This window comes from Charadrius vociferus, unplaced genomic scaffold (genome assembly GCF_000708025.1).
Source record: "Charadrius vociferus isolate BGI_N301 unplaced genomic scaffold, ASM70802v2 scaffold385, whole genome shotgun sequence".
NCBI lineage: Eukaryota > Metazoa > Chordata > Aves > Charadriiformes > Charadriidae > Charadrius > Charadrius vociferus.
In genome coordinates this window covers 2,711,230-2,733,825 of record NW_009648925.1, presented here as the reverse complement: position 1 = coordinate 2,733,825, position 22,596 = coordinate 2,711,230, and the positions used below count along the sequence as shown (strand labels likewise).

Sequence of the window (22,596 nt, the reverse complement as noted above, 5' to 3'; positions counted from 1 at the left end):
TAAGGCCACATTGAAGATCACTTGTCATGACGGGTATTCACTACCCAGTGATGGATGACTTATTTTTCGGAGCAACTGCAAAGGTGTCCCTCAAACCCACCTTTTGTTTTGTAATAGCGCTGATGGAATAGCAGTGTCTGGCCTGCTGTGGGTTGATCCGTTACTGCTGGTCTTTTGCAAAGCAGAAAGACACTGCTGGTGGCTTAAACTATCAGCAATTCTTTTGCTAAGGCTTCCAGGAGAGTAAAAATCTGGTATTTCTTCGGTGAACTTTCAGGAGACATGAAATAATTCGGCATTGCAGGGAAGGCAAATGGCCTGTGCAGGTATATTTAACATGTAATCAAACAGCATGAATACATGAGGATGTGCTGTGGCTTCAAACCACTTCTTACCTAGGGAAAACTTTGGCTGGCTTGTAAGGAGCATGTCCTACCTCTGGGCGCGGTCCCCACCTTGAGCCGTTCCATCTCCAGCTGTGCTGTGTAGAGCAGAAAGGGGAAAAGCTTTTTTTTAAGCCAGTCCCTGTGCAAATCTGTCTCAAGGGCTGATGCTAAATGGATGTGTATGTGCTGTAACGTTCCCTGCAATTTTGCCTGGACTGTGTTCAAAACCGTGAAGGGAGAAGGTTCCTGGCTTAGTGTGCAAGCTGGGCATTTCCCAGGCTCGGTAGTATGGTCTGTGAAAAAGGCAGCAGAGGTAAATCTGGTTACTTGGTGGGAAATTTGTTAACCTTTCAAAACTTCTGAAGGATAAAGTGATGAGCTGATTCTCTGTATTTTCTTTTTACGAACATCTCTCTTGATGCTAATGCTGTTTGTGTATCAGCCATTAGGGTCTGTTTCTTGGTGTTTTTATGTAATTTATAGACGTTCTCCAGTCTGATTTTGAGAAACATGGAGTGTCCATGAAGCTGGGAGCAAGGACAAGCTCTTTTCTAATGTGGCTTTCCTGTTTTCCTCTGTTTTGCAGGTTCTTTTCGAAATGATGGTTTAAAAGCTGCTGATGTCCTCCCTATACTGAAGGAGAAAGTGGCCTTCGTGTCAGGTGAGCATATCTTTTCTGGATCCCTCCAGCCCAGCGTGAGCACTGCCTGCCGTGTCCTGGTCATTATGGCACTGCGGAGTCACGAGGGACCAATTTCACGTTGGGACTTGGTAGTACTTAAATTAGCTCTTTGTGCTAAGAAAAGGGCTGTATGTGGAACAGGGTTATCCAGTAATAGAGTGTTGGAAACTGGCCTGTGTTGATTGTCTTCATATTCTGAGAAATAGGTAAATGGATAGCACAGCTGGGATGAAATGCAGCTTCTCAGCTCCAGCCCAGACCTGTGCTGTTTCAGCATTCAGGACGGTTCAGGGATCCTGCTTTGGGTTCAAGGTCAGTGAATAGCATTAATTCCTGTTTGTAGGAAGCACTCAGGCCCATAAATCACTGGTGTTTCATTTGCAATCCCAATCAACTTGCAGTTAAAAGTACCACTGATGCTGCATTTACATAGTAACGCAGATGCTCAAAGATCTCCTACCGTCCTGTACAAAGATTTACAGCCTTCATTTAGGAGACAAATCTCAAGGACCTGGAGATGGATGAGGACTAGACAATATGGAAAAGGCTTTGAGAATGGCTTGGATGATATTGTTTCTGGCATGAATTACAACTTGTCGGGGAGAGGGGGAAGAGAAAGTCTGAAGCAACCATAATCTTGCATGAAGTCACTCAAACTGGCAGCATAAAAGAAAAGTATTTCTAGTGCCAGCGTTTCTGATGATTGCAAACCATTCAGACTGCTTTTGGTGATCTTCCCTGTTGCAATGAGACAATCTGCATCAAAAATAGCCATCCCCCTTGTTTGCAGTCTTTGCTTTTTGTTCCCTTTGTCTCCACAGTAATGCTGACTGCAGAGGGGACGAGAGTAGGAGCGAGGCCGTTGGGTGCCTGGACTCTTCCTCCCTGGCTCTCCCCCCAGGTGCAGGAGTGGCGCCCATGAGGTTGGGGCTTGTCATCCTGCTGAGCCACAGAGATGCCTGGCCAGGCAGGGAAAGCTTTTGCCTTGCCTAATGGTTGGTGTGAGATTTTTCCCATGTAGCAACAGTTAAACAGTCCAGGGATCAAGAGTCCAGCAGTGACTTGGGCAAATGGTTTGGAGCTCTATAAACCCTAAAGTTTCTGACCAACAACATGAAAATCCAGGACTTTGAGGGAACTTTGTGAGACACCAAAAGCCTCGTGTGAAAACCCAAGACTATCCCAACAGTACTTGCATGCAGGACTACTTTACCTTGTGCTGGTGTCTCATTCTGAATGTCCTGACATGTTTTATGCAGTTGTTGTCTTTCACTGCTCCAAAGAGGGGAACATAGTCATAAAACCACAACGTACCTACAGACTTGCTTGCGACACAAAGCTGAACCGAGCGCTCTGGGCAAGTGAAAGGGAGGAATATATGCAGGGACTGTACTGGAATTTAGTTCTTGGCTTCTGCTGTTGCTTTGCATGGAAATGACTGCAGGATCATTTGGTAATTCATGGAATATTTAATAATGACAACCTGTCTGGATCGTTTATACAGCTCCTTCCTCTGATGGTGCCTGCGTTTAGCTCTGAGCCAGAGGGTCTCACACCAAATCATCAGCTCGTTAGATGCTGTCCTGGGCCAAGCTTGCCTTGTGGGGGGGCATTAAACAAGCAATGCTGGCACGATCCCCCAGGGTTTCACACCGTGATCCCCTGCAGGAAAGGAACAGCTCGCTCCTCATAGACTCGCCAGCCTCCAGACTTGTATCTGCTCAAGATGTGCCTGTTCCTGACACAGTTAGCTAGATAGCAGTCCTAGGATTTACACCTCCTCTCCATGGTCTCTGAAAGCAATGACTGTGGGCAACAATTGTCAGGGGCCTTTGCAGACAGAATGCTCTGAGTGCCTAGTGTCTTATTGCAATAGACCCGGCATTGCTCTCCAGCCCAGAGTTCAAGTCTTGCTCTTGTTCCCAGTCTTGCTCTGTGTTGTTGTAATAAAGCAGATTAAGAAAAGGATTTGAGCAGTTCAGCTGATGGCTAGGTTCTTTTTAATTAAAGTGGAATAACTTCCTAAAGTATGCTTTGAGCACCAAAGAGAAAATGTTTGCCAAAATAGAAAAATCAAATAGCTGGACTTTGCAAGATTAAAAAAAAATAAAATTGTTCTGTAGTTAGTGCAGACTCTGGGAGCACGTTGCGTTTGTAATCAGGCCTCCTTGAGGAGAAAGAGAATTTTATTGAGTCTTCTTCAGAGTTTTGTACTAAAGTTAATTTTAATGATAACAGTACAGTAAAGTTGTCAAGGTGGTTCTCCTTACACCAGCAGAATTTATCAGCATGCACAACGAAATCTCAGCTGAACATCTCAGTTACATAGTTTATTTCTATTCTCATCTGCTGTGGCTCACCAGCTTGTTTTTTAGTCCATGATTCAAGAGGAAAGCTGCAGAGAACAAACAACCTCCTTCAGGCAGGGGTTATACCATACTTTGTGTTTCAGTGCGGTGGATGATCCGTGCCTGGACCATGCACAGCAGCAGGGCAGAACAGGCAGGGAAGTGACACCGGCTCCTGCCTGCTCCAGAGCAGGCACAACAGGCCCTGCCTGCACAGCCATGGAATCCCAGAGGAGCACTCAAGCTTTCAGAAGCGCACTTAATTTCAGAGTTGAAATACAGCTGTGACTAGCTGGGCATGGATTCATCCAGCCTAAATGCCGTCTGGGGCTCTGTGCCTGGCGCTTCCCCTCAGCTGGCTCAGCCGGCAGCGAGCAGCAGGCGCAGTGCTCTGCATCCGCATCCCTGCGCCGCGGGAGAGTTGGGTGGATAAAGTTGGGATTTTTTTCCTGGAACTGGTTCTTGATTTCTTCCAGTGATCTCATGTATGAGCTAGACTGAACCCGAGCAAAGTTCATGTGTATGTGTGTCTAAACAGCACCTGAAAATCCCATTCCGGCACTCATAAGCGGAGAGATGGCCTAAGCAGTCGGGAGTGTGGTGCATCCCGGTCATCGCTGTCTGATTGCTTCCATCGCTGACCTCGTGAAGCAGATTAAGCAGGGCGTTGGCAGGGGGGAGGCTTTGGCCGCCTGCTTGTTGCCTAAACCCTAATAAAACCTTGGCTTTGCCTGGGTGGTTCACTGTGTTGCTTCCAGCAACGGAATGGCTTTGGGAGCCATTAGGGAGAGAGCTACAGGCCAGAGACTGATTTTAGTATTCTGAGAAGGAGATGAGTGCAGAGGAGAGGAAATAAAACAGGTTGTAGATTATTTTATGGGTTTTTTTTTTCCAGTGAGAGGTGGTGAAATATTTTGGAAGCTGGGCTTGTAGTCTTTCCTAGGAAACACAGATGCTGTTTTAGAAGAGTGGTTTAACTTGGGATGTTGTTCAGCTGCTTGATTATATTTATAGGAGATTTTCTATTGATCAGTGCAATACAGAGGAAGCATGTGAGGCTCTCAGGAGAGGGAGGGGAGTGTGTTACTGTGTTCCCTTCCCGCATGTGGAGCTTTTCATACACTTAGGCTATGAAAAACATGTTAGTTGACTAATGCTGTGGGTCTTGCTGAAAGCATTTGCCCTTTCCCCACGTCCCACCCAAAAGAGTTTCTCAGGATCCTTCCCGGCACTTCCCATTCCCTGGAGGGCTCAGAAGAGTGGCAGCGCGTGGGCTCCTGCCTGTCACCCAGGTACCGTCTGCTCATCTGCCGAGCAGGAGTACAAAGGAGGAGGCTGGGCAGGTTTCTGAGAGGGTGGTTGAGCACGGAGGAATCAACAGGAAAAGGCAGAAGGGTGTACTAAGCTGGTGAGCTGCGGCAGCTGTGACAAGCAGAGCTCCCGACACGTGTTCAGCAAAGCAGGAGGTTTTTCTGCAGACTTTGGGCAACAAAAGGCACAGAGCAGGGAGACATGGATGAGGCAACAGTTCGGCCATCTCCATCCTTCAAAAGCCCTCTGTCCCCAACCCCACATGTCTCAGGAGCAGCCTCGTGAGCTGGGTCACAGCGACGTCTGAGCCTGGCTGAGAGCCTGGAGGAAAAACAGAGGAATTTCAGTGTAAATAGATCAGATGAAAGGACAACTTTGCAATTAGGTTTCACAGAATTTAGGCCAACAGGAAGAATCAAAGAGGAAGGCTCAGAAGGGAGGACCCTGCCTGACCTTCCCAAAAACTTGTCTGAAGACACCACAGGTCACTTAGTGCCAGAGGTATATTGGACCACACGTGGAGGCGCATGTTTTTTGTTTGTCTGCAATGGATGCACTTCAGTCTTCAGAGAAAGGGTTGAAATGAGACCCCAGGGCCCTGTGGGCACTGGAGGAAGAGTTCAGATCCAGGTTTCAGGGGGTCTCAAATGCTGATTTGTGGACACTGGAATTTGTATTGTGTTGGGAATAGGACTAACCAAAATATTTAATTTTTGAGTGATGTAAACATTTTGTATTTGCACAAAAAGTTTTGACTTAAATTAAAAGTTTCCATTATCCTCTTCCCCTGGAATGCAAATTTCAAATGAAACATCAACAGGTCTTATATATTTTGTTACAGAAAACTGTCTTCCATTTTATAACATGCCCTGATGTAGTTTGAAATCAATGGAAATTCCAAAAAGAGGAAATACACTATTAGAAAAACATAGTATTGCTTGACTGTTGAATTTTCCTAGTGGTTTTGTGCCATCGTGCTTTCACCTAGAATTTGCTGCTGCATTGATGCAGACTTTTCTGTGAAGAAGAAAACAAGGAAGTTTAGACTGTAAAGTTTCCAGGTCTTTTGATGAGGTCTGAGCCTGCTGTTTTGGGGTTTTTTTTTGTAGTTGTTTGGTTTTTCCTTTTGTTTTTCAAGAGTGTTAGGTCATTTTTGAGGATAGAGAAGAGCCTTTACTTATAGGGGCTGTTTAGATATCCTCATGGGGACTCTAAGGTTAAAGCAGAAATCAAAATGTTTCCCGGGATTTCTGATTTCATCGATGGTTTTAAATGCAGTGCAAAGAATCAGTTGATGTATTTCTTTCCATACATTTTAACTGTAGCCATGGACTATATTAAACAATTTTTGTGGAGAATGTCTAGTCACTGCCAGCACCAGCAGCTTGCCAAGATCCACCAGTATCTCCTTAGAGCAGGGAGATTTCTCCTTTATGTCCTTCCTTAATTAGCATGTGTGAGAGTAGTGATGCAACCTGTGCTGCCCTGTGGAGAGGCAGAAAGGTTCAAGTGCCTTACGAAATTGGGCAAAAAGTCAACCCAATCAAAATTTCTGTGCAAAAAGACTCACAAGAACTTGTGGGATCACAAGTCATTGACTGGGTATCATCCAAACATGTTGGACTCTGACCACCTCCTGGTCGATGGTTTCCTGCATCCTGTCACATAGGTATAGCTTCTCAATTAATGATAGGGACTTCCAAAATAACAATAAGAGGAAGGAACTGAGCCTGTGAGGCAAGAAGGCCCATATACATCCCACCCTGTTCCAGCTCACAGGGTTTTCTTGTCCTTAAAGACACAGTGAGCTCTGTATGTATCTCAGCAAAGGTATCATCTTCATTTACACAGGCAGTCAATGGTTATCCTTACATAGAAATTAAGGCTGGTAGCTTATAAATCCATATAAAGACCCAGGGAGGTGACTGTAGCACCTGAGGTAATTAATACAGTAACAACCAATCATTTTGGTCATTTTGAAGAAAGGTGTGCTCTTCTGTCCTACTAATGGACTCGTCACCTCTGAAAACTTCCTTATTTCTGTGAAAGTGCTTTAGTTTGTAGGCTTATTGTTTTTTCCTAAGGAATCGATTTTAACTGACAAGAAGCACTGAAATTCACAACTGGACATCCTTGCTATATTAGCAATGCTTGGGTTTTTTAATAACTTTTTGATGGGAAAATATAGGCTATTTGAAATGGAAATACTTTGCTGGAAAGTGCAATTTCAGAAACATTTTCATCCGACTGTTTTCCAGCTCTAGGCTGAATTTCTTCTTAAAACCAGAAAGGAAGAAGACTTCCTGATAGCAATTATGTAAGTCCAATAGCTTGAACTCTCCCCTGAACTTTCATTAATTGGCAGGAATCCTCTACTTGGCTGTAGCTGTCAGGGACTTACCTGCTGAGGATGTGGCAAACCTGAGCAGCCAGTTATATTAAATCAGTTTATCACATACTTCACTTTGCTGATGAACATTAGAAATTTTGTCATTGCTCTTTCTCTGTGCTCATCTCAAATCAGGAAAACAAACAGTCTGTGATCAGGGTGAATATGGCCTCTCTTTGTTTCTCCTTGTTCTGTACAGCTTCCAACATGATGCCCAGTGGTGTGAGTTTGGAGTGCCTGTCGGTACCGCTTTCAGCAGCGTGATTGGCATTGCCATATGCTGTTTTGTTCCCTTCCCTTCTCCAGGGGAAAGAGGGTGTGCAGTGGGATATTTTTTTTTAGAAGATTTGGGATTTGTTTTTTTCAGTTTCTCTATTGTTTTTTTAAATATATACAGCTATCCCATCTGCAATAGAGAAGGCAACATAAAAAAAAAATTACTTTGCACCTGGAGCAAAAGGCAGTGATGTTTGCACAGGTGTAAGGGGCAGCCTTGAAGAAGATGGTTCTGGTGCTCCCTTGATACTTCATAGCAAACCATCTTCTTCTAGAGGAAGAAATGGTCTCCTCTGGACTCTCTGTGGAAGCTTTGCTTTCCACACAAAGAAGCCCTTTCTTTGTTTTAATGAGTCTCGCTTGTCCCTAGTTTTGCTTTGCTTGGGTAATAACTTTCTCAGTGGGAAACGAGATGATTTTCCCAGTGGCTTGTCGGCAAGTAAACATTCCAAATCAAAGAAGTACCCCAAAAATACTCCCATAAATCAGTGAAGGTGTATTTACAGTCCACAATAGATGGTTTCTTCAAATCCATGTGGTGGTTCTGGGTGGTTGTGGAACAAATTCAGCAGGTGGAAAATGGGATCCTCCATGCGTTGCACTGAGCATCCCACCTACAGCCACTGTTTTGATCTGCACTGCCAAGGGATCTTCTGGTGGGAACATACAGCCTTGTTTTTGGAGTCGTTAACCCTAAATGTAATGTTGCAAATGTTAGCCATTAGGATTTGATTCAGGAACTTGACTCTGGGATATGGGATGGTGCAAAGAGCAACACTCTGGAGAATCAGGCACTGGTGACTGCATTGCGGCTGTGTAAATTTTTGTTGTGGGAGTTTAAATTCCACCACTATTGCACTAGAATCACCCGCTTTGCAACCAACGGAATTTGAGGGCAGTCATACAGATAATCCTAGATATGACCCTTACAATAAATTAGTCCTTCTTGAAGCTGGAGGAGTTTTAGTATAGAGGTGTGTTGACAGGAGGTCTGGTAGCAAGCAGACTCTCACAGAGCTCAGCTATGGAGGAATATTATTTTAAGACTCTGGATACTAATTCCTTGCCACTTTGCTGTCCTAGGAAGTCTGTCGATTAAATTTAGAAATCCAGAGCATACTGTTTGTTATTTTATTGTGGTGCCTGACATCAGCTGAGCTCGTTCTGTCTCCTAGTTCTCTTCATTATCATTCTTTTCTTCACCATATTTTGGATTGAAATAACTTTTGAGGAGTGTTTCAGCTCCTCTGGAAACTCACTTATGATCTCAGCAGAGTCTGCAGCATCGAGATTGATCAGCTTATGATCTGCAGGGGTCGGATGAAGCAGTGTGTTCATTTGAACTGCAGCAGACATCTGAACGGGGGCCAGAAACACTGTGTACTGCTCGTGTCTCTGTTGCTGATGTGTTGCAGGACCTTAGACAAGGTACTCGGGAGCCTTTATGTGTATGGACGTTTGTCTGCATCTATGGTTAATCCTGGTGAATTCATACGTATAAAGAGAGTGCAAAAGGAAGCAGAGGGCTTGAATACCTAAAATATAGATAAATGCAAGCGGGTAAGTATCATGGTAGAATGGCTCATAGAACTGGAGAGATGCAGCTTGAAAAAAGAGCTCGATAAAATCATTATCTGTTATGCACAAAAAGTCTGCATTAAAGGAAACTGATAATTTCCTGTCTTAAACAGGACTACACAAAGCTGGAATTTCAGCTTTTTGTGTATTATCAGGGGTGGATGTGCCTCAGGACTTGAAACTGGGAAGGCCGTACACAGAGCACATTAATAACAGTCTGGGTTGGCCAACATCTTGACTTACCTGTGAGCAGCTGGAGCCATTATAGGCAGAAGCATTTGGGCCAACCACTGAGAGGATTAAGATACCAGCTGAGGCAGCTGCCTGGATGGAGATCTTGTGGCCAGAGTCCCTTTCCTCTTGGTTGTAGGCTTGACCGGAAAAGTGGTCATCAGAAGGTCACTGACTGTGCTGTCTGCTTTCATATAGGTTTTTTGAGGTTTCTTTAATGTTTTCTTTTAATGTGGTATGCATCACGATGCCTTGTGCCATCACTGCAATATCCCCCGTACAATTTGTGGAGGAAAAATGATGTAATCCTACTTCTGGGAACAAATGCTGAATTTAGCAATGGTTTCCGTATAGTCTAGAAGAAAGGGAGATGGGAAGAACCGGCAAGCAAGCTACTGACAGGCAAGGCCATCAACAAAGGATTTTGTAGGAGGAATGCAAGACATAGATGGCTAAATATTTGTTCTCAGTGTACTTTGTGCCCTGAAGAACATGTGTTTTTCTGACTCCTTTTTCCAGAGCACTAATAACTAGACCATCTGTTTGCCTCTCTAAATCAGAGCAAAGCCCATGAAAACCCACCTTGAAAAACAATTAGAAATTATCAGCTGTTTGTTTTAGCATTTAATAACTGTAATTAGCAAACCTAATGACATGTTTGATTATTGAATCCCATGTCTGTGAGCCCAGTGGGAGGCAGGAGATGGGACATATTGATTAGAGCAATTGAGACTCTTTACTTCCTTCCTTTTTTATTTTCTTTTAAAATGATATGCTGCGTAGTTCTCTGAAGAGACTGGGCATGTAAAATTGGTGTTGAGATCATGGCTGTTTTGAGGCAAAATTAGGCTCCTTGGGTGGATTAATAACAAGCAGAAACAGAGTTTCTATGCTCTGACTTTTAGCTGCTGACTTTTAGCCTAAACACTATGAACCTCTAACACCAGACCCTGACCAAGAGTCAGAAAACCTCATTTCTACTCCTGGTTCTTCAAGTGACTTGCTGTGGGATCTGGGCTGAATTTCTCCCCTTCTCTGTACCTCACTATTCCCCTCAGCAAAAAATGAGATAATATGTAAAGAAGAGGAAAGGTATAGGTTCCCTGTACATCCCGTGCCAAAAGATTTTCTTCTCATTTAGTAGTTGTTGCTGTCTGTCTGGAGGCTCCGTTAGAGGAGACGAGGGTCCTAATATAGGCATGTTAGGTGTCTAAAGTTTGACAGTGTTAATATCCCATTTAGTAGGCCTAGAAAAGCTGAGATTTGTGGTTATAAAGTGCAATGGAAAAGCTACATATTATTAGTACTTAAGAGAGTAAACCACAGTTACTGAGCTCTGCAAGTCTCATGGTGAATTGAACATACCGTGGTTTGTTCTGGAAGAAACCTGACATTTCTTCACACAGGCCCTTCATAAAATTGTAAATTATGCAGACATTCATAAAAATTAGGGATTGCTTATGAATAATTTAGAAACAAGTGAAGGATTTTAATATGTACAATGCACTTGTAATAATAATTTCACCCTATTGCTCAAAGCATAGAGCAGTAATTTTATCACAAATGAGAAACATTTGTTTCTAAACCTCACATTTCTTGAGATTTATCCCATGTCTCCTTGTTCTTCTGTGCCATAGGACTAGAAGGAATCGGTCCAGGCACTTATTTATCCTTCCATCATCCAGAAACCTCCAACTGGGTCATTGTGTAACCAACCTCCTCCAATGAGAATTAACCCATTTTCTCCAGTCTGTCCTGGTAACTTCTGACTCTGCGCTAGAGCCTTATTTATCTTGCTCCCCTGAGGACAATTTAGATGAACTGTTGAGGGACAATTTTTATCCTGAAGCAAAGACAGGACAGGAACATTCTGGACCCTGTTTCTTTTCCTGTAGCTGAAATCCTTGTGTTACATTAGTAAAAGGGTCAAGAATTTTCTGATTTAACTTTTTCAGCCCAGCAGAATTTATATAATTTTTTTTAAATTTTTTTTTTTTTTTTTTTTTTTTGCAGAGCTCACTTTGGTGGAACTTTAGGTGGGAAAGGGGTCTCTAGCCAGAAAAACAATCTTTGGCTTACCAAGCTGAGGTGAATGGAGAGCATCAGAGCGATCGGGGCTGCTGGAGTGTGGGAAGCTAATGGCCCTTCCCGGGTGTTTCATATCCTGGGAGAGGTTTATAACTGTGGGCTTGGGTGTTTCCCGATCTCATCTTTTAGTGCTTTTCCACTTTGTAGAAATATTTAAATAATTGGGAATGGAGGAGGAGAGGGAGCCTTACTGAGTAGCGGGTAGCATGTTCTTCTGGGATGCAATTCAAGTTCAGGTCTCTGCTTCAGTGAATATCTGGAAGCTTTTGAAAGCCTTGGTTACATCTTGATATGACAGGAAATTTTTCAAAACCTTGAAAAGCTTCCTGTGTTGAAAAAATATTTCCCTCCAGCTTTAGTTACTGCATTGGTTTGCCATTCTATAGGCTGGCTTTCTTTTCTGTTGGACACATCATGCATGATATAATGGTTTTGGCATTGTTACGGCGTTTGAAATAATCTCAACAAAGGGAGTATGTGTTTAAAATAAGGATATTTTTTTTTATATACATATATATGTATATAGGTCTGAAAATAAAAATGAGCTTATTTCCTTGTAAATTGAATCCTTGTTACAGCACACCCCCATTCTTGTGCTATGTGGCAGAGGCATGGGTCAGCCAAGGTGAGACTGAATTCCCACAGATCTTCCTCACCTTCATGGTGTGAAGCCAAAGGCAAACATCAGGCACAGAGATTTGGGTGGCGATTAGGCGGGATAGTTTTTATACTCCATATATACCCCTGGCTGCGTGAGGGCTCAAAATGAAGATGGCATCTCTTCTTTGCCTCTCCCTTTGTACCCCTGGAGAAATCAGACATGACCTGGCTCCAGTGGAGCGTTGCAGGATGCAGCCCTTCAGATATATAGCATCCATTGAAAACTATGGGAATTTCAATGCTGATGAACTGTAACACAGGGTAACACTGGCACATCTGTCTGTATAGATGAAGTTTATGTAACAGAATTTGCCTTGTACAGTCTGCAGTGCTGTAGAAAATTCTTTAGACAGAACTTAGCAATTTAAAAAATGTATATATAGTAACAACATTGCTATTTTTAGCTGCTTCTGTGTGACTGGTCATGTGGAGAGACACTTTGTGCTAGAAGATGAGCTTGTACCTATGGTGGCATCAACTGAATGGACAGTTGCAGGATAAAATGGACAGGGGGTATGTTGTCAGATGGAAGCTGGATCTACAAGTGACTTCTCTGATCTGTAAGCAGGGCCAGCTGGAAAACCTGTGCCTTGGGGGTACATGCATGTATCTCATCAGTTTGGTTTCTGGTTTGTCCACCTGCAGGAACTCCTGCCATATGAGGCACCCCCTTGGTTCCTGATCTAAATTCTGGCCAAAGCAATTCCTCATCTTCTAGTGATCCAGGATACTGTTTTTCCAAGCACACATGTGCTCTCATGCCGATCCTACTCCTACGGCAGAGCCTCTTAGGACTCTTCCTCCTGAATTAGGGTGTTTAGGACCTCTACAGAAGTCATGACCCCACTGAGTGCGGGCTTCCTGTGTTCCGCACGAGAGAATGCAGTGTGGATCAGTGCTGGAGATGTGCGTGTCGTTGCGTAGCTTTTTCTCCTTGTTGGCCAGGTAATTTAGTTGAGAGAAGCACGTTATTTTCCTTTCTCAGAAGTGATATTTCTGTTGAAGGGATTATACTTTCCATTGAAAAGTGCAAGCTCGTCAGCATTTTTACAGCTTATTTGCAAGATCCTTGCAGTTCTGTCCTAGCTTTTTGAACTGTAGTTTTGCTATGACTTTTTTTCCTTGATAACAATGCAAACACATACCTAACAACACACAATTCCTGAAAAAGTCCTGTGGTACTATGTGAAGAAAGAACTAAACATTGAGTGAGACACTGGATTTCAGTTTCAAGCTTATTAAACTTTATTCACAGCAGATAATAAAATAAGGTGCCGTAGAATAGATTGTATTCAGTCCTATATTTGTGATTGTATAATTCAGGGTAGAGTCATTCCTTTGTGGCTCAGCCGTTTGACAATTGCTGTAACAGATGAAGTGCCAGACACTGGCAGTTTAAAAGCAGTGGATTTTAAGACAGGAAAAGCTACAGGAAAAAAAAAAAAAACAAACAACACAACCAAAAATCATTCCAATTGCCAACAACACTTTCTAAATAGAAAGCATAGGAGGCATGAACTTGTAATCAAAATTTCAATTTCTAATGAATTGCCAGATAGATTAGAATGTCTTACCGCATAAACATGACTGGGATACATCGCTTCTAACTGGCAGGACGTTGTAAACTATCTGGCTATGAACAATGCAACACACTGAGTGACAGTAAAAAATACTTTCACTTTCGTGGTGTTGACCAGTTTAAAACTATCCCCACAGTAGGATTTCATTAGCATTGCCTGCTTGGATTGGCAGTTTTATTAGACTTGATGGGATTAGGTGAAAGTCAGAAGACATGCTAGTAGCAATTTTCCTTCTGTGTTTGGGTTTTATTTATTTCTTTTTATTTCCCCCCTTGGAGCTCCAGCAAATGCAGGCATGTCTTCCTCAATTAGGTAAGCCTGAAAGTTACAAAGAGTGCATGGGCTTGTGAATGTGCTGTAATTTATGTTTATCAATTCAGTGCACATAGTTTTTTTGACGTGTGCTTCCTGCCTGATTTTCTAACAATCCTTTATTTTCCGCAGGTGGCCGTGATAAACGAGGTGGTCCTGTCTTGACCTTCCCAGCCCGCAGCAATCACGACAGAATAAGGCAGGAAGACCTTCGGAAACTTGTGACTTATTTGGCCAGTGTGCCAAGGTAAAGCTAGAAAGAAAACACTTCAAAGCTTAGGGTGGATGGATGGGTGGGGAACTTGTTCTTGGCAGTTGCTGATTTCCAAGTATTAACATTTAGTACCTTCAGTTCTTGGGACGGAGAAACAAAAGTGTTCCCTTCCTCCTCCTGTGTATGCTCTGACGGTTTTTATCGCATTCATGGCAATGCAGGAGCCCCAGAGCGGAGACGGTGCGAGCAAACCCAGGCTTCAGGCTCACGACAGCAATGAGGAGAAGCTTTTTCCCCATGTTTCCGTATGGCTCTTCTAGAGGAGTGGAAAGGGAGGAGAGTGCTTAGAGGTCTGCAGTTAAATATAGCAAGCTGGAGAGAGCCTGCTGCTGCTTTTTAATACCTTGTGAGAGGTTCAGGAGAGCTGAGGGAGGTGACCGTAATTGCTGGGGAGGAGAGCCTACCCTGTGTGAGGAAGCAGATCTTCCTGCTCCAGCACTTCCCAGGGCTTTCTCCAGGCTCAGGAAGGAACGAGGGTGGGCTAAAGGGGAAGCTTTCAAAGAAAGGCATTTCAAATGGTTCTGTATGTAAACCAGCCCCTTTCCCTGCATTAGTCCCCATGTCCCTCCTGCAACATACAGGTCCCCATCCCTTTCCCAGGGATGCTGGTGGAAAGATCTGTTGCCAGCGCATATTTATCTTTGTAAGCTTTGGGAGACAGTTTATAGGGCTCAGTGCCCAGGTAGGCATTTCTGAGCCAGTGTTTAATGCCTCTGAGAGTACGAGGCTATGTACACCCTCATCCAGCTTCCTCTCCCTATTTTCAAGCTTGCCAAATATCCTTACCCTTATTGAGGTGAAGGTTATCCCAGGGCAAGTGAGGGGCTGAGAAGGGATGTTCAGGGTTGCAATAACACACCCTGTGCCACCCAGGAGCTCCTTCTTTTTTAAACCCAGGGTATGACCTGTTAAACAGTGCTCATATTTTTGCAAAGAACATGAAGTTAACACCTGAAGGGCAGAGGGGTTGGCTGCGTCTGGAAATCAAGAGGTAACGGTCTCAGAAACACGCTCAGTTCCTTAAATGTGCAGAGAACAAAGGTCCCATGTTTGGCATGGAAGAGGATTGAGGGTCATTTTGAGACTCACCACTTGGCTGCAGAGAGTGAGGGGCAAATGAAGCCACGTGTGCCAGATCTGCCCCTGACTCATTTCCTGGGCTTCACAAGTTCTCTGGTGATGCAATTTTTGCTTTGTTGGACTTTTGCTCATCAAGGTTTCACTAGTAAGCTGAATTAGTTTGCTTTTCTCCCAACCCCCTCCCCTTTTTTCCTCTAGCCAGCTCTATTTTCAGCCATATTGTGAGAGAGATTACGGATGAGCTGCAGGGCTGGCAGAGCAGTAGGTCACTCCCTGGGAGTGCGTGTCCCAGGGCTTGGCAATCCCCCTCCAGCTGCTGTAATAATGAAACTGCTCCCTTACATCTTATCATTTTTTTGCATGGTCGCAAGTACAAAGATATGACATTGCTTGGGGTTGCAAGCAATTGCACAGCAAAAAATTACCATCTGACATGTCAACCTTTTCTATTAATTGCTCTTTCCTCATGGAGGTGGCAGTAATAGCAAGATATGTCCCTTCTGTTCCCCCCTCTCACGCATCTAAATCAATGAGCTCAATCTGAGATGCTGCTTTTGGTTGTCTCACTCTGAATCAGCCCAGCAATGATTTTTCTCTGATGATGCAGAAGCTGAGGGACAGAGGTGTATACTGAAGGAGCTAATAGAAGACCCAGCTGCTTGTCTCTCTAGAAACAATGAACAAGCATTCCTCCTCCTGGTCCCCACTGCAAAGCCTTGTTCTGCCCTGATGTTTGGGGCCTTTGAAGGACATCTCTCTAGCTATACCAGAGATCATTGCTTGCTCTGCAGTACAACCTCCCATCATGAAAATGTGCCCAGCGTTGAGGGACTGGCTACTCACGAAGCACTTTTACCAGTTTCCCAAGGATCCTTGCAAATTGATTCTATGGAGACATTAACCAGAGTTAATCTCCTGTTTGGGATATTACGCACTGAGAGGTGTGGAGCAGAAAGCAGCAAGAGTGATCAGAGGTCTAGAAAAGTGACCTGTCAAGGAAGGATTAAAAGGCAGAGGTTGCTCAGCCTAGAGACCAGAAGAGAGTAAGAAGGGTCTTTGAGCGCATGTTGTGATGCTGCAAAAGGACAGGGTTCGTGGGACAGGGCAAGAAACAAAAGTGTTACACCGAAGCAAGGGAAGCTTGGGCTGGACGTGAGGAAAAGATTTCAAATGGATCCCCATTAGCACTAGAATGTCATCTAATTTCTTCCTAAATGCCTCCATAGATCTATAGGCAAACTTCTAGCACAGGTATAAATGTTAGGGAGAGGGGATGATGAATCAGGAGGTGACTTCTTTGGGTTCCTCCTAGCCCTGTTTTGTCTGGTGCTGCAGCTGTGGACTCACTGCTGTAGGAGGGAAACATGACCACAAACTTTGTGCGTTTGGCACTCAGGATTGTGTAACCTGTGCAGTGTGAGAAAACATTGAAAACTCATTTCCCCTAAACATTTTCTTCACTTTAACAAGGGCAACCAGCAGACCTTTCAAACTTACTTAATTTTTAGAAACACATATATGGAAGGAACAGTTTGAGTTCATATCACTGGCTCCCAGTTCATATTTATTCCAAGATGAGTGCTGTAATGAATAACTGCATCAGCCCTCCACCAAAATAAACAGTTTCATTATCAGGGACTCTGAACAGGATGTCAGGAGAAACTGCTCTGATGTTGAGAGTGCTGAAAGGGGGAGAGTTTTCTGTGCTAGTTGAAAAACTAGAAATTCTTTGGGAAAAAAAGAGACTGTAATTTATCATATTGACACCAGTATAATAATTCTTTCTTTACTCCCGGTGCAATGGTTTTTGAGTGAGACAGATTGCTATCCACATTGATACTATCTGTCACTTAACCTTTGTTTTATATCTTAATGGAGGGGGCAGAGGTGGCGCATTGCTGGGAGCTTTGAGCAGGTATGAGATTGGTGATGAAATATGATGATAGATTAGGGTAAGTGAAACCAGGGTCTTGCTAGCAGTTTTCCAAGTTTCTGATTCAGCTTTCCACAATTCCTTCTTCAAAACCGGAATAATAATGTGGGTTTTCTGAAAGCAGCAATGTGTGTTTGAGTTAGAGCAGAATAGTGAGGGCTTTCATGCGGCTGCGAGTCACAGTCAGGCAGGTGCCTGCAGTCAGCGGGGTTTCCCGTGTGCCTGAGGGTTACTGCTTGGCGGTTGGGACTTCAGATCCAGGAACACGGTTTGTTTCTATTCCAAAATGGTAACCTTGCAGTCCATACTGCCTGGAGTGACTTAGGGGACCTGGAAGGTTCAGAAGCCTGATCCTGCGCTCTTGGGTACGAGGAGGAGGTTGCAAGTGAGTATCTGACACTGTAGATAAATGCAGTCCTGGTTCGGTGCTGTGCACTGGTTCTTTCAGGCATATCACGAGGCCCTTTTCTCCAAACAGTTCCACTATAATTAGTTACTAAGAAACAAAGACGCTATTCATTAGAAGTAAAGATAATTGCCACGGATGCCAGGTTTCTACCACTGCCATTTTCTGCTTGTTTTACATTTGCGCTAACGCTTTCTGGATAGGCGAAGCTGTATTTCTTCTGAACCAGGATAGCTCCTATTTACATGCAAATTTAAATGGGATGTGATGTTTAGAAATTTGGAGGGCGTGACTGAATCTAGGATAACATGGTGTTTATGATTGGGGGAGCTGAGGGGCAATTTTCTGGCCTCGCTGAGGATTTTCTTTTTTAACATCAGCACGATGCCATCTATTCTGGTAGACTGAGTTTTCATTTATGTGTGTGTAAATGAAACTAGCACCAGGCCAATCTCCTCTGTGAGCCCTTTGGAAACAATTAAGTTATGCGTAGGCTATAGGAGGATAAAAAGGAGACAGAATATTATTAGCCTGAGTTATCTCCTTGCATGGCGAAGCAATACGATGAAGGAAATGTTCTCTGTCAGCTACAGTGAATCTTCCGGCTGAACACATCAATCTGTTTTGGAGCCAAGATAAGCAGTCTTCTGTGCTCGCTGCAGAAGGGGAAACCCGAGATGCCTCGGAGGCCTGTATTTTTAAAGATATCTACTTTTTATTTGTCCTCTGTTTGAAAACCTGCTCAAATATTTCCCTGTTCTGGGGGACGTCCAGGGCTCACGACAGCAGCGAAATGTTTCCAAGGGACAGCGTGTGTTTGAAGAGCTCCTCAGAGCTGCCTGAGTTGGATGAAAGGTGCTGGGATCAGTAAAACAACTTAAGTGCCTCTAATAATTACTTGAGTGACTGGGGCTTTATAAAATTAGAAGAGCAATACAGGGGGATGGCAAAATGTAGCAATACTCACCCACTCTTGGATTTATTTTAAGCTCTTCTCTGATGACCTGTGGTACTGTGTGTATTAGCTCCTCTGGCCAGGAGTAGTGTGAAATTCATTTTGTTGATTGATAGGAATTAAACCCTAGAGCTCTACTTACTGTTACATGATCCTAGCACAAAAGAAGCTTTTGAGGATCATTTTTTTCTGGAGGCTACTGTAGATCTACAAAAATAACCATGTATTTTAAAAATAACACCAGGGACTTCATACTAATTTTAGTAACTAAATATCTGGTGCCACCTATAAGATAATTATTCCACCGTACACTTGTATCAAAATACCACAGTAAAAAATGAAGTGAAGCTAATGAGGCTAATGGAGGTTTAGTATTTTCTTCAGATATAATTTGATTTAAAAAAAAAAAAATGTAAGTGTATTTTGGAGAAAGAAGCTCATTAGTATATAACTGCCATGAATGCTACTGAATTTAAGAGCTTTTGGCCGCTCAAGAGCCAGTTCAAATCTGGCCTCCATTGTATGTAGTGTTGGTACCTGATGTTCTTTTCACCATCAGTTAGGGATTGGGGCACTTCTGTGGAAATAGTTGTTGGTCTCACCTTGTCTTCTTAAAAGGCTTCTGACCACATCACTATGTTTTTCTTCCTGTGTCCCTTTACTGACCACTTCAGGACCAAGTTACATGTTCACCTCTTGTTGGGGATCAACTGCAGTAATGACCCGTAGAGACGTTTTGTTCCTAGAGAAGTGAACAGTGGCTATAATTGATGTTGAAGTTCTCTAGTAAGTGTCTACGGCTGCCAGCCCGGCAAGTTCCCCTGTTTACCAGAAGCTGCTAGAAAATGTGGACTTCCTAGAAGTGCAGAGGGAGCAAGAGCCTTCAGAGCCCGAGGAGCCGCAGTTATGAGAAAAGACTGAAGGTGTTGGGGATGCTTAGGTTAAAGAGAAGGAAAGTAAAATTTTGTGATTACAAGGCAGTATGCAAGACTGAGCTAAAGGAAACAATTTGGTCTCAGTGTACATGGCAAAAAGGACAAAAATAAATGGATTAAAATCTAGATTGAAGAAATGAAGCAGGTTTCTGTAGCACCCTTATCTTGGAGACCCTGTTAAAAGCCGTATCACGAGTGACCCAGGTATTGTTGCTACTGTCTTGCAGCAGAGGGATGAAGACAGCAGCCTCTCCAGCTCTCATAGCGCTGCTTTGTATAAATCTGAGGGTTTTTTTTTTTAGTAGGTAGAAGATTTTATTTTCCTGTGTTTGTTTATTTTTAATCCCCAGATTTATTTATTTTATTTTTTTTTAATTAGTCCAAACCTAAGGTAAACGAGGGCTTTCCATATCTGTTTCCAAATTACTTCCTGCTTTCATTGCCTGTTGCTGTTTTCTTGGATAGTGTAAGGACTGATCTTGCACAGCTCTGGAACTAAAGCAAGCATCCTCTATTCCTCTGCCCTCCGTGGGAGCTGAGAGCGCTCTCAGGCTGGTTCCAGTTTGGTTTGCTGCCGAGCCCTGCTCTGCCTTCCAGCTGGAGAACAGTGCAAGTGTTTTCAGCCTGGTTTTGTGATGAACAAGACAAATACAATGATACAGAGCTTTGTAGTTAATCTGCTGTGAATTGCACAGCTCACGTAGCCTTTTTCTTCTGAAGGCTAATAAAAGGCAGGGTAAGCTGGGCTCTGCATATCACTTCTACCAGTGATCATCAGTACCTTCTGTTTGGGCGAGTAGAGATACCTCTCATCTCTATTGTGAAAGAGGCAAATGAGAGTAACATAATGTTAATATTGAGAAAAACTCATGGATATCTGATTGTCTTGTTTCAGAACATGAGTTCAGGGACTCAAATAAATAAAATAAAAATGGTGCTATTTCAAGATTAAATTCCTTATTTGAAATAAATTCCTTAAAGGACATAGAATATACTTTACAAATCCCTTCGTAAATTGTCTATCTTGTATCCAAAAATATTTGCACCATTTTGAAAGACCTGAAAATCTTTTACTGTTTTATCACACTAACTTCAATATTTCTATATTCTTAAGTAGTAGCTTGTTCCATTTTATTATATATTAATTGTATTTCAATAAGTAATTCGAAATTGCTGATTGCCACATTTAGAGAAACTAGGGTTTCAACTCGCCATTGTGTTTTTAAGCATTCTATTCAACACTCAACATCTGCTTAATTTTAGACTATAAATCTGCAGTTGAAAACAGTTAATGTGAAGGAATCCCCCATTTATTGTGTCTGAATTATTTCCAAGGCAATTGTTCTTTTTCACAGCATAGGGGAGAGGGTCCAGTTTTCTCTGACTGCCAACCATGCAGACTCATGCTGATATTTCAAAGTCATGTTGGGTTCTTTCTGGATCATCTAATGTCTCCAACATAGAGATTCTCCAGTGAGCTACTTATTTGAAGGTTTAGGATTGCAGAGGTAGCCCTACAGGCCAAGTTCCACGTACAAAGAAAATGCACAGGTCTGGAAGAGAAGTTCCTTTTCCCGGCACTGTGCTGCTTTTCCAGCCCAGTGAGAGCTCAGTCATGCCTTCTTCGGTAGAGTCAGCGGATAAAGCTCAACAGGGGGACGAAGCTGATGGAATAAAAGGTCACGGTTTTATTTTGTGCTCTTCCAAACAGCAAAGCAAATGCCTCTACCGAGTTTGGGTCCAGTGCCTTTTGGTTTTAATGGTCTGGCATTTTTTGCTCCAGCCCTACCCTCCCATTGGCAGGCTGTTTCTCCTCACCACAGGCAGCGCATTCAGGCTGCGAGTTCAGAGCCTCCAGGATGGCAACGACCGGAATTCTTCTCTGCAGCCCCATATTCCAGGGTCCACTGCACAAAACCCAAAAAACAGGCTGCTGCTGCTAAACTGTACCTCCACAGCATCGCCACACCTGGCTTCTTTCTTTCTCACTCAGATAGGACGGACCGGAGGGCTCCTAAAACCCTCTGAGCAGAGGTAGAGATGCCTGCAGCAGCGTTTCCTACCAAAGACATGGCCAAAAGGAGCTGACCTGGAAACAGCCTCCTGTAAGGATGGTGACCCTATGCAGCAACAGCAGCTGAGCCTCCTCAAGGCATCCTGAGAGGTTGACGGCACCCTGGAAACAGCCTCCTCAAGGCACTGAGCTTGGCCAAGGCACTGCGAAAACCCCAGCTGTCTTCTCAGGTGAGCCTCAGATGCTGCTCAGGGGCAAAGGGCTGCTGATCTCTGGCTGTCCTGAGCAAGGTGGGTGCCTGCCCTGTGCAGCCGCTCCCTGTGTCACTGCAGTTCTGTTAGCAATGTCGTAGGTAGTGTCTGACTGCATTTCCGACAGGGGCTTTGGGGCTGGGAAGGATTCTGCTCGGATTTCTCCAAATCTGGAGCAAACAGGAAAACAAACCCCCTCACCATGCACACTGCCGCTGCTGGGATGTCGGAGCCACCGTGACCAAGTGACACCCAGTGGCGCCAGCAGGCTCTGGGGACTGATCCCATCCCCTGAGCTGTCTCACGTAGAGCTACGCTTCTGCACTCTGCTTTTTGAGCTCTGTCCAAGTCCTCGATCTGGGGATTAGATCACCATTGTTCCTCCTTCCTAAATGGCTTTTGCATGTTGATGGTACTGGCATTTGCTGCCTGAAAGAAGGAGCTGAGGTGATGGAGAAAAAGCAAAAACTTGTAAACTAGGATATATCTTGCACCCGTTCACTGGTGAGGGAGCCAGTGGGCACCGCAGCCTGCTATAAATTTTATGCAGAGCATCATTTTATCTATCCTCTTCCTCAGTGGCTCTCTGACAAGTGGTTTGTGAGCCTTTGCAGCACGCTTTGCCATGCTGCCCTCTCTGGCCTTTTCCATGCTAGTGCTGATTTGAAGCTGTTGCGTGCTCCTCATGGAGCATTTTAACCATCAGATTTGGGGCTCTACAGTACTCCAAGAGGTCCAGGCAGGAGTGACCTGGAGAATTCCATGGAGAAGGCAGGTTTGTGCTAATGCAAGAAGTAATTCAGAAGAGCTAAAATTAGCGAACAGAGACCTTTTGTGGGAGCGGCGTGCTGGCAGCAGAGCCGGCACCGGCCGCATGCGGTTCCCTCCTGAAGCTGTCCGAAACCCG

At 43.8% G+C, this 22,596-nt stretch overlaps 1 protein-coding gene across 1 annotated transcript in view; it reads left to right on the top strand.

The window, feature by feature from the left end:
* The first annotated feature begins 674 nt into the window (after positions 1 to 674).
* KALRN (kalirin, RhoGEF kinase) overlaps positions 675 to 22,596 on the top strand; it is a 359,509-nt gene continuing 337,587 nt past the window's right edge. The window contains exons 1-3 of the mRNA XM_009887315.1: positions 675 to 699; positions 973 to 1,047; positions 13,974 to 14,088. Of these exons, the coding sequence (XP_009885617.1) occupies positions 675 to 699; positions 973 to 1,047; positions 13,974 to 14,088 (215 nt within the window). The remainder of the gene's footprint in view (positions 700 to 972; positions 1,048 to 13,973; positions 14,089 to 22,596) is intronic.